General features: G+C 30.3%; 2 protein-coding genes across 2 annotated transcripts; both read right to left on the bottom strand.

Moving 5' to 3' along the window:
• Nucleotides 1-76: 76 nt before the first annotated feature.
• On the bottom strand, nt 77-2,653 carry LOC127072884 (E3 ubiquitin-protein ligase parkin). Its single transcript, XM_051013719.1, has 8 exons — nt 2,259-2,653; nt 1,958-2,174; nt 1,510-1,870; nt 1,232-1,433; nt 994-1,155; nt 758-883; nt 600-684; nt 77-523 (listed from the first exon to the last, which is right to left on the bottom strand). Exons 1-8 carry the CDS (start codon nt 2,514-2,516, stop codon nt 414-416), a joined length of 1,521 nt encoding a protein of 506 aa, XP_050869676.1. The 5' UTR covers nt 2,517-2,653; the 3' UTR covers nt 77-413.
• Nucleotides 2,654-3,311: 658 nt separating this feature from the next.
• LOC127072897 (EF-hand domain-containing protein D2 homolog) lies at nt 3,312-11,528 on the bottom strand. Its single transcript, XM_051013736.1, has 4 exons — nt 10,976-11,528; nt 5,573-5,720; nt 5,030-5,164; nt 3,312-4,854 (listed from the first exon to the last, which is right to left on the bottom strand). The coding sequence occupies exons 1-4, from the start codon at nt 11,143-11,145 to the stop codon at nt 4,717-4,719; spliced, it is 591 nt and encodes a 196-aa protein (XP_050869693.1). The 5' UTR covers nt 11,146-11,528; the 3' UTR covers nt 3,312-4,716.
• Between the last annotated feature and the right edge of the window lie 665 nt (nt 11,529-12,193).

The following is a 12,193-nucleotide window of genomic DNA, read 5'->3' as shown; positions in this document are numbered from 1 at the left end:
ATCTTACTCGTAAGTATATCTTCCCACAAATATAAATATATTCAGAAAAAAAAGTATAACGCATAAATCTGATATATTTCATTCTGAATTTTATCAAATTATATTTGTTTATGTTATTACAAATGTATAGAAAGAGATAGGTATATCTATCGACATACATACACACATATACAGGTATCAATCCTATAACAAATCAATTTTTACTGCATCTATTGAAAACACAAGGTTGTTAGATAAATTTAACGAATTCTAAAGAAATTACGATAAAGTATACTCTACTAGTATGGAACAAAAGATTTACAAAAATACTTTGTGACAAGAAAATAATTTATCCTATTGTTGATAAATTACATTGTCAAAAAATAAATTAGTAATAACGATAGTTATAAAAATTAACGTTAAATTTACATAATTTATCCGAACCAATGACTACCCATACAATCTCTCGTCCATTGAGTTTGGCAAACCCAACACCACTGAAAACCACAGCCTGCTCGTGTACACACCATATGCATACATCCACCTAAGGAAATAACAATTCCGAGATATTTTTCGAGAACAGAGAATCGACCAATTTGATATAAAGTTTTTATAAATACCATCTCTTTCGGTAGGTGTTCTACATTTTGGACAAGGTTTAGTCGATATTTGTATGGTTTTTTTACTAGCCTCATCCCATTTAGCCTAAAATAAAAGATACCCATAAGATTTTTGCATTACTATGCGTCATGGCTTTGAATTATAATAATGTAAATACATCTTTAGCCTTTTGGGGATCAATGGTATACCCGTTAGATATAGATTTGTTATTAGATGTCTCTGAAGATTGTAATTCGCATTCTCCCACATGAAATCCTTGTAAACATCTTCTACAGAATACATACTGTAAATCACATATAAAGTATAAACAATATATACTTCATGTAATTGTTCCTATTATAAATCACGATTATGTAGTATTCTACCTAAAATATAATCTATGTATCAACTTACACCACAACCTGCGAAGCATTGAATTTTACGACATTCTTCTTCATTCGCACCATCTTCTATAGATGGTGGTATTATACCCATACCACAATCTGGCCTTGGACAAAGAAGTCCACCCTCGCGTAAAACATATTCCTCTGTACTAAATCGTTGATATTGCTCATACTAAATATTAAAACGTATTTCAACAACTTTTCTCTACTTAAATCTCATATAATCTCTTAGCTTAGAAAATGTATACCTGCTGTGGATTAAGAAGATGAAAATGATGGATTTCTGTAATGAAAGAGTTGGAACATCCTGCGGGACAAGGAAGAGTATAATAACCTTTTGTTGTTTCAAATTGGAACTGACGCTCGCGTAAACGTATAGAACAATATTCCCTAAAGCAATCTAGGCAAGTTACGTGGGCTGCTTCGCAAGGAAAAACCAATACTGTATCCCTACATATACGTACATTGGTAATTTAAAATTAATTGTTCAATATTCTTTTAGATCATTATCTGATGGTTTCAATACCTTATATCTGTACATGCGAGACAAGGTATATTCATGGAATTTGGCTTGATATAATAAAGCGGTACTGCCTGGTCATCTTCACCTAAACTAATATGATTTGCACATTTGAAAAAAAATTGAGCATATAAAACTTGTAATTCGGTTTCCTCGTTAGAAGATACCGATAGCTCGCATAACTCATTTTCACAATGGACCGTTATTCTTTTGGGGTGTAAAACATCTGGCCAACATTGTGGATCTCTGTCTACTGTAACGGCACCGCTACCGCAAGATGCACATTTAACTCTTAACTTCCCTGTAGTTACAGCTTTGCATGGCTTTGAACAATATACATAAAAATGTGCTCGAGTTTCTCGTTGTTCTACCATAGAATATGATAAAAATCATATAATACAATTAGTATATTTTCAATTCATTATAGTAAATGTATTATATATAGTGTAATAACCATCTGTGGATGAATTTGTCTGATCTGCTTCCTCTAATGGCAAATCTGTAAGAGTTTCATTCATCGGTTTACTTCCACTACTATTAAATGTCGAATCAAAATCAGATCCTTCCGTTACCACCTCTTCGATAGTATTTACAGAATTTATACTTTTATTAAATCTTTGATGACGATTTTGAACAGCATGCAAAATGCTTTGTTGACCCAAATCACACTCCTACAGATAATTATACAGAAATATTCAACATTTTATAAAATCACACATTAGATCTTTTAAGCTGTAATCTGAATTGTTATGTACCTCTATTACTGTTGAATTATGTAGTTCTTTGCCAGCGAAAATAATTTTAATATCTTCTGGTGCCATCCCCATTCGGGGTGCTAATATTTCTTTCACATTTTTTATATCCCATTTAGGATCCAAATCCACCGATAAAGTATTTCCTGTATTTGTTTTGATATATATACTTAATGAATTGCTAATTTTCTTTTTACCAAACCATAAAAGTTCTAACATCCTGATAAATGCGTTTTTTACTAAATCAAACAAGAAACTCATAACGATAAAAATGAACACTGTACAATCTTATGACCATTGCACAGTTAGAAGATACAATAAACATAATCAATAACAATAAATCCTAAACGGACACATAACCACTATTTCCATCATAAATAACTAATATGAGATAAATCAAGAACTATGTATGCTGATAACTAACGCACTCTATAAACACTCTTTTGCGACTCTGTAGATATTATGATATCGATAACATTGATCTCAATCATCGTAGAATAAAGAAAAATAATTATAAAAATTTGTTCGTTATCGTTCTAATAATAAAAACTTTCTAATATTTCAAAGAATCGCAATAAGTCAACTTCGACTTAACGATCTCGAAATTATGAAAAGAAATCGATGCTATTCCTTCACCTTCAATAGAAACATTTTTTTTACTAATAATATAAATTTTAGAATATTTTCATTGTATCCCTAACATGCAAAATGTTTCAATTACTGTGTCAATGAACGAATACTTACATTTAGACATAGTAAATTCATGAAATTAGTATTAAAATAATATGAAAAAGGAAGAACGTATCACTCACCTTCCACTCCTTCGAGAACAATAACGACTTTTAACGACTTTTTGATTCCGTGACTTTAGTAATAGTGGACTTTAGTAGGAGTTTAAAAAAAACCGCGTAAAAAATATTAACATTTATACAAGTACGAACGTAATATTAATTAAAATCATTAATTCATTAATTCAAATCAAAATCAAAACTTTCAAAGTAAAATTCAATATTAAATTATATAGAAAATTATTGTAAAATGTAAGTTCACAGAATATTTCATTATATGCTTATTTAAAATTTCAGTTTATACATTATTTGAAACATACACTAATTAAGTACAATACATATATATATAACTTGCATATTACAACGTTAACGTATCTTTTCTATAAAATAAATCATCTTTTTTTTTTTCTTTTTTTTTTTTCTATAATAAAATAAGTAAAAAAGAAAAAGAAAGAACTGGCATAAGGCTAATATCCTATTTACATAATATGTACTAAAATAATGTATCTCACATGATGTAACACAACTTTCAATGTTATATACATACAAATGAATAACATAGAATGCTTAATTAATTATTTTTACATTATGTAAGTACGTAATAAAACCATTGGAGTAATATATTTTAAAATGGCTATGACACGCATCACTCTCAAGGGGAGAGAAACTCTTAAAAAATATAAAAATTTTCTTATGCTATTTCTATGGAGTTTTTATAGCTGTGTAGCATAAAAAATCTAGATGAAATTGTATTAAAAATATATCTCTTCAAGATAAATGCATGACTAGAGCAAAAAATAGTTGCAATTTTCTCCCTCCATTTAACACTTATATTGTAATTTCATGTCAAGTGACTATATTTCTTTTTCTTCAGATGCTAATATCATCACAATAAACAAAAAAGAGAAGAGAAAGAAAGAAGAAAAAGAAGGCGCGGCATAAAGAGAACATAGTTTCATTACAAATAAAAAAGTGATGGATGATCACTTTATAAATGGAAAAAAAAATTACTCGAATAAGACGAACGTAATTAATACCAAAAAGATATTATTTTTTTTTCAATACGAAATTCTACAATTATTAAGATAACTTAAAAGATAGATAAACGTAACGAATAAAAAAAAAACTGAATGTAACATATTCTTTTATAAAACAAAAGGAGAGGATTTTATCATGCAAGTATCTTTGATGTTCTTGATACGAATATATATATTAATCCTTTCTATTCGAAGTGTTGCAATAAATTGTCCTTTTCATCAATATATGTGTATATATATATATATATATGTATGTATATATGAATTTATCATCGTCTAAAATATTAATATAGTCATTAGATTCGTCCTTTGATATTCAGTTTAACCGATAAATCAAAATCGATAGAGATTCATAAATCATTCAACAAAGCTCCGATTAAAAAGGATTAAAGTAAATGTGCGTTATTTGCACGATCAAGCTAGAGATTATTTATTATCGCAAAGGTGCAAGATCTATTGGAATCCTTTCAATGATCCTTTATTATGATCGTCCTATTGTGCTTTTGATCAAATTAAATACAAATCCTCTCGTGAAGTATAAAATCTATCTCTCGTCTAAGTATGAATTAGTTTTCCAAAAATAACTTTTCATACTATCCTATGCTTATTTTTTTGTTTGTTTGTTTTCTTTTTCCTTTAATTATTACTAAAAATCGCAGCTTTTTCTCTAAACTGTGCACGTCTCGCTGCCTTCTCAGCTTCCTCGCGCTTCCTTTCTTCTTGTTCCATACGAATTTCGTCCTCAAATTTGCTAGATTTACGAAGCTGCTCGATCTACGAATATAAATGAAAATTTTATATAAATGAAAAATATAAAGAAAAAAAGAAAGAGTGGAGATTTCTTTCTTTCTTTCTTTCTTTTTTTTTTTTTTGTTATTAATTTAATTACAAGAAACTTTTCACTTCTTTTTTTTTTTTTCTTCGTATTATTACAAACAATGGATTTTACCTTAGCTTCAAAAAAATTCTTGGCACCGGACACACCGACCTCATCCACGTCTACTTCGGTCAGACGAGCGAGTTGTCCTAACCCAGAATCCTGCTCTAATTCACCAGCATGTGCCTTACGGTAAATCAGGAGAAACTGTAACAGTTTAATATACATTCACAAATTGTTTCATTAAAGCCTAACGAAAAAATATCTTTTAATTAGAGAATTTCTAATACTACTGCTACTGCTACTACTACTATTACTAATAATAATAATAAGAATAAGAATAATAACAGCTTATTATATATATATATATATTTAATAGTTCAGTCAATTTAATAGTTCAAATCAATTTTTACAAAGATGCCTTAAAGCAACTTTGACATATCCGAAAAAAACGTATATTAATAATAATACTACTACTACTACTACTACTAATAATAATAATAATAATAATAATAATAATAATAATAATAATAAATAGTTAAATAAATAAAATGATATTAAAAACTAGATAAAAATCGTGACTAATAATTATTAATAAAATTAATATCTTCTTACTTCGCGGAAGGATATACGTCCATCACGATCTTCGTCAACCTCATGTATCATTGCTTTCAAGCCGAGATGAGTTTGAGGTGCTCCTAGAACTTCCATCATGCGTTTCAATTCATTTAGATCGAGATAACCATCGTGTCCATCGTCGAATCTGTAAGTTGATACACGTATCGCTAAATTGATACAATGATTGCTAAATATGTTAAAAAGAAAATTTGATCTGGACGACAGGATACTAATTACAAATAAATAAAAGAATTAATCGACTGAAAATAAAAATTGTTCGATAAAAAATAATACTTCTATCTATTCGATAAGTATTTTTTTTTATTAATAGTAAAAGTCTTGTAAAATAAATGGTTAGTATATATAAGTATTTTGATCAGTATAAATAATTAAATGTCAAAGTTGCATCAGGAATGCATCACTTAAGTACTGATATTTTATTATAAATATTAACGACTTATTTAGAATACTGACTCGATAAATAGCAGAAAAAAAATAATGCATCAACAAAAAAGTTTTAGTTGTGCCATTTTCTTTGTTAAAAATTACATCAATCGTAACGAAGGTGCTACATCTGTGAAAACATTTCTTTCTTATTTTTAAGCAGAACAAAATATTAATTAAAATGTTTTGAAAGGAGAAGAAATATTTCAAATCGTTTAAAATAACTATGTAACTTCAATAATATTCGATAAAAGTATAATGTAATCAAAATGTCGTCGGATTCAAAAATGTTTCATTAGGACACAAACACCAAATAAAGATCGATGAGTATAATAAGATATAAATCATTGTTGTATAACCGATATAAATTAAATTTAGGTTTCTAAAAAATCCCACAATATCGATACGCTCCTGAGATGAAACGTATAAAAGCGAACTATCGTAAAGGTCGAGGTTACACGCTTATAAACATACTCGAACGACAAACGTACTCTGATCGATAAGAAAATGTAAAAAGTAGATTAAAACCGTTCTTCGATCGATCGTTCCACTGAGCGCAAACTCGTCACTTCGTTAAAGGATCTACAATCTTTTATTTATTATCATATTTTTTCATTATCAATGAGAGTACGAAGATATCTCTTTTTATAAAAAAATATTCATTTATATGAATAACATTTATATATATATTATAATTATGTTTTATTATATTATATAATATATTATATATTGCATTATATATATATATAATTATATAATTATATAATACATACATATAGGGAGGGGGAAAGAAAGAGAACGAAAGCTATTATCTTCGTTCAATTTATTGCAGCATCATTTCTAAGGGGAGAAATATAAAAAATCAGGTCAAGGCAAGCATACAAATACGTAGAAGATATTCCTTCTACGTTCTTCGTATTACTACCCTTTACTTGGAAAGATCGATATTGCGGAGATCGTTCTTTTGTACGTGAAAAGGGCAGGTTATCAACGAAGCATTGATTTAACGTTTAGTACTGCTAAGAGACATTGCAGTAAAACGAATATACGTCATGAGCTAATTGTATCGATTTACTAGGAAAGAATGGTCATTCTTCATACTTCGAACGAATAAAAATTATTCGATAAAAGATAATTTATCAAAAGGGAATATCTCTAATTTCATCATTTTCTTAACCGGAAATTACATCGATGGTGTCGAAAGAAAATTGTTTTCTAATTTCTTCATAACAAATATATATAACAAACTGTACTTTAAGTAAGAATTTTTTGAATTATATTTTGAATTATTTTAAAATTAATTTGTAATTTATATTGTAATTTATATTAATTACGAATAATCGTATGACTTAAATAATAATCAATAAAGTGTAACGGATCATATATCGACATGTCGTCGAATACAAATATATTTGAAGAGATTATGATGCACATAGAATAAAAAAAAGGTACGATGAGTATTATAAGGCACAAGCCGCTATTGTTTAACTCGCTTGGCACGACTATGACAACTATAACTTCCTCATAGAAGTCTATGCTCTACTATGAAAATGTATATTCGAATTTCGCTGAATCGCCAGAGGTACCTAAGCACGAAACACTCCTCCTCATGGTAATATGAATTGCTAGCACGTTGTACATTCATCGATCCTACTGAACATTTATTAAGGCCGCAATACAGCAGGTTATTGTCACCGTGGTTTTGGATTAACCCGATACCTGTACGAGTAAATACGTATCACTTTTACTTACACGTAATCTTGGTTAAAAGATAATATAGTGGTAGAACGAGCTATCAATCCTGGAGAAAGTGTAACACTTGTAACAAAATGTTCATTTATAGCATCAACTTATTTCGTACGTAAGGAACTACTTAATTACTAATTATTTCTTTTATCATGGAATTTATTTTTTAGAAAGCATGTGCTACACGCAACCCTCTTATAATACCGTTAATAACATAAATTAGATGGATGAGTTCTGCTGAATTATAAGAAAACCATGTATCTAAGATACTTCTCAAACCGTACAAAATTTAAAATTTCGTTCCATATCAAATTTGACATTAAATGACAATTAAATGAAATATCATTTACGATTAAAGAATTTTTCATGATTTAAGAATATACATTAATTTACATTAAAATTCCAATAAAATATATTTAAAAAAAAGAAAAAAAGAAAAAGAAAACGGAAGGAAAGGAAAGAAAAATTCAAGAATTTAAAACAAAATAGACAAAAAAGAAAAAGGAAAAAGAAAGTTTACGAATTCAAGTAATTAGAAAGTCTCATTATAATTCGATTATGAAATTTAAGTATAATAAGATACTTATCTGTGATTTTACGTAGAAATGCTCATAATTAAGCAGTGCCCGTTGCACCAACCATTGTGTTACACCATGGATCACCTTTGTTTTGTGCAATACTCAGTACGATATATATGTACATATTAGACGGTTTATGCAATTTTTATACTATGTTATATTAAAACCGTGTTCTTAAACTACCATGTTATAAAAGTATCCTGCAATTTCTTGTTTTCCCGTGTTATATCGAAACCGTGTTCTCAAAACCTACCGCGTTATAAAAGGATATTTTGTAATTCTTTTACTGCGTTATAATTCTTTTTTTCTTTACTGTATTATATCGAAACCGTATTCTCTGAATATCGTGTTATATCGAAACAGTGTTCTCGGAGTTACCGTGTTATATCGAGACCGTATTCTCAGAGTACCGTATTATAAGAGGGTTCCTGTATATATGTATACTTCGTTACGTTAGATATGTATCAATCGATTTCTTTATGCAACCTATCCTCCATCTGGTAGCAAAGGTTCAGTGTTCTAAATTCACAAGCACAATTTCTAATATCCAAAATATAGTACGACTAATCGATAAATTCATGGCCGGTATATATCATTTGAATTGTCGAATAAATCCTTTCTCCGATTACGCATTCGATACACGCGGCTTCTTAGAACGACTACGAAATAACGGCTCGTACACAAATACGTAATGAGGATACAGAAATCCGCATTTAGATATACGATTCACGAAGGGCTTTACTGCACGTGGTGTTTACACTATGAGAGGGAACGTAACGACCGATAAATGTACACAACTTCTATTTTAGAACACAAGACTTCTGATACTTTAGAAGAAACGATCGTCCCGATAAATATACTCGAGAAATCGATGACCATGTTGATCGTAAATATAAATTTTTCTTACAGAAGAAAAAAAGAAACGATACGTACAACAAATCTTACAAAATCATTTGCTCTTTCAAATTACACGCGTCATTTTTCCCGCCAATTTTGAATTTTCAACCCTTGGCTCTCTCGTTATTTCCACTTATTTCTCGCAACATTTTCGATTAGATCTTGGAGGAAATGAAAGTATCGTCAAACTCGGAAAAGGATGATAAAGAGGTTGAAAATTCGATCGAAATAAAAGGAAACATTGCCACCGTGCGACTCATCGAGGCAGGAAACGCTGGATAGATAACCACAAGATACGAAACATCTGCGGATACGACATGTTCGCTATCATGTGTCACCGAATAGTCATACCACAAAGTACAAAATATGTTTGATACATATGTTTATATACATATATATATATATACACACACATACATACGTATATAAATATATATATATATATACACGATAAATTATTCAAAGAGAAAAGTGTTCAGCCGAGTTAGCTACCGATATTGCTTGAGACGCTTGGTAAACATATTCACGAGACAGTAACCGAGCAGTTTGAAATGATCACCTTACGTGACTCACCCCGTCTTTGTGAGAGTACGTCAGCGTGTATGTATGCTGCACACGTAGAAAGAAAAACAGGGACCTCGTAGCATACCGGTTTCTGAAAAGTGCGTCTTCCCTTAGTAGAAAAAAAAAAATAAAATAGAATTCCGTAAACTGTTTTGTGGAAAGAAGTATCCCCGATTTATGAGTCACGAAAAAGAAAAGTTTCCATTTTTTCGACGAGTATCTTATTACTATATTAATTTTATCACAGAGGGGTATGAAAGCAAACATCGATGAGTACGAAAGATATCGTAAAATATTTACGAAAAAAAAAAAGAGAACAAGACCGTATCAAAAGAGATAAACGATCTTGCCAAAATAATATCCAATGAATTTCTTTTTTTTTTTTTTCTTCTTCTTTTTCTTTTATTCTTCTTTCTTTTTTCTCCGAGACAATTCTAAATTTATAACACGTAGGTTTCAAAAGAGGTAGGTATATCTCGGTGAGACAACATTATACGATAAAGGGTTACTATCTATATCTACGTTAGATAATATAAAGTTAAAATCAGTGTATTCGTCTCAAAATATTTATCAACGTAAGATAATGTTAACGATATTCCTTAAAAGTATCTCTAGGAAAGATCATAGTCGCGTTTCGTTCGATTACGAATAAAAGATATTTCGATCGTTACAAAGAAACGGTGAGTCAAACGAACTTCGATCATTCATGATAGAAACTTGTATTTACGACCTTCCTTTCAAACTTATTGTTTGCATATATATCGATAATAGAAAAGAAACATAAAAGAGAAATATGACTTGTTTATCGTTGAATAGGTCAATGTCGAATTTGTCAATTATGAGAATAAAACGAACGAATTGTATTCTACAATCAGGTATCGTCAACGCAGCATCCTTGCATCGGTGACATTTTTATTGGAAGAATATAAATGCGTAGTAATAATGCACGTCACGAAATGTTTTCTCACGAAATGTGTCGTATCATACATAATCAATTGAAGAAGAACAATAAACGATATTATTATAACGATATCCTTGTCTCTTACGTAACGCAAAAAGAAAAGAAAATTAAAAGAAAATTAAAAAACAAACAAACAAACAAACAAAAACAACAAAGAAATTATATAAAAAAAATTTCATAAAAAAGGAAATATAGTAGTTCTTCTCTCACCTGTTGAAGGTTTGCTCGTATCGTTTGATCTCCCGGCGAGAGAGTTCATGGAATTCGGTATAGACGTTAACAAATCTGTATTGTTTCTTCACTTCTTTACCCTCATCGAGATCCTCGTTGATCCGTTGCCTCCTGCTAAGAATGTTACTAAGCTCAGCGTCCGCAGACATCTCCTATCTTTACCAAAGATTTCCCTCCAACCGAGTAGATTATCTCTCTCTTTCTATATTTTGATGTCCTTTAGAACGAAGTTTCACGTTTCTCTCTGCAGGTACCGCCAGACTTTTCTCGTTCTAGTTCGTTAGAACGTTAGGTAAAGATAAATAACTGAACGTAAGTTCGTCGATGTTAGTTAAATCTTCGCTAAATCGTTCTGTCAAATTAGAGACAGTAGAGAGAGAGAGAGAGAGAAAAGAGAGAGAGAGAGAGAGTGAGAGAGAGAAAGAGAGACAGAGAGAGAAAGGGAGAAAGAGAGAGAAAGAAGAAGAGAGAAATAAAAGACGAACCACACACCGCGATGAGACCACATGCACTGGCATGCACTGACGGCGCGCCGAACGAATCGACTGGTAGGAGCGCGGATTCGTTCTCAGGGCCGTATCCGACGAACACCGATAAGGCGCTGATATCACTTTTTACCTGGATAATTTTCATGTTTGTTTTTTTTTCTTTTTTTTCGTGCGTATACATACGCGGGTTGTGTGTAACGACATTTGATAGTATTAAATAAAATATATATTTCGTACGATGTTACATATCCGATATACCTTCGACGACCTTATACTTTACAGATTATATCTGTCCATTCATAATTGGAGACAATCGGTTTTGAATTAAAAAAAAAAAAAAATCGCGCGATAACCAGCAAAGTATTTTTAAGTATTCCTCCCATTGCGATAAAGATACTTTGCTTTTTTCAGGGGAGTAAACTAAACTGAGAAAGACGACAACGCAATTTACACTGGCAAATACTTTTATATATACGATCAAAGTCCGGACGAAAAACCGATTAACTTTTTAATGATATCTATGAGTTGGGACAATGACCTGTTAACGAATCTGCTTCGTTGCTAATTTGAATAGATACGGTATGAATCTTGAAAAATATTTGTTTTAAAAGAAACATATATTGTCAGACTTTTCACTCTTCACAAAAACACGAATACGCTGTTTTGATTGGTTTCTTTCCTTTTACGTCACATTCCAAGTAACACAAAA

Source organism: Vespula vulgaris, chromosome 2, assembly GCF_905475345.1.
Source record: "Vespula vulgaris chromosome 2, iyVesVulg1.1, whole genome shotgun sequence".
Classification (NCBI taxonomy): domain Eukaryota; kingdom Metazoa; phylum Arthropoda; class Insecta; order Hymenoptera; family Vespidae; genus Vespula; species Vespula vulgaris.
This window is presented reverse-complemented; position numbering and strand designations above follow the sequence as displayed.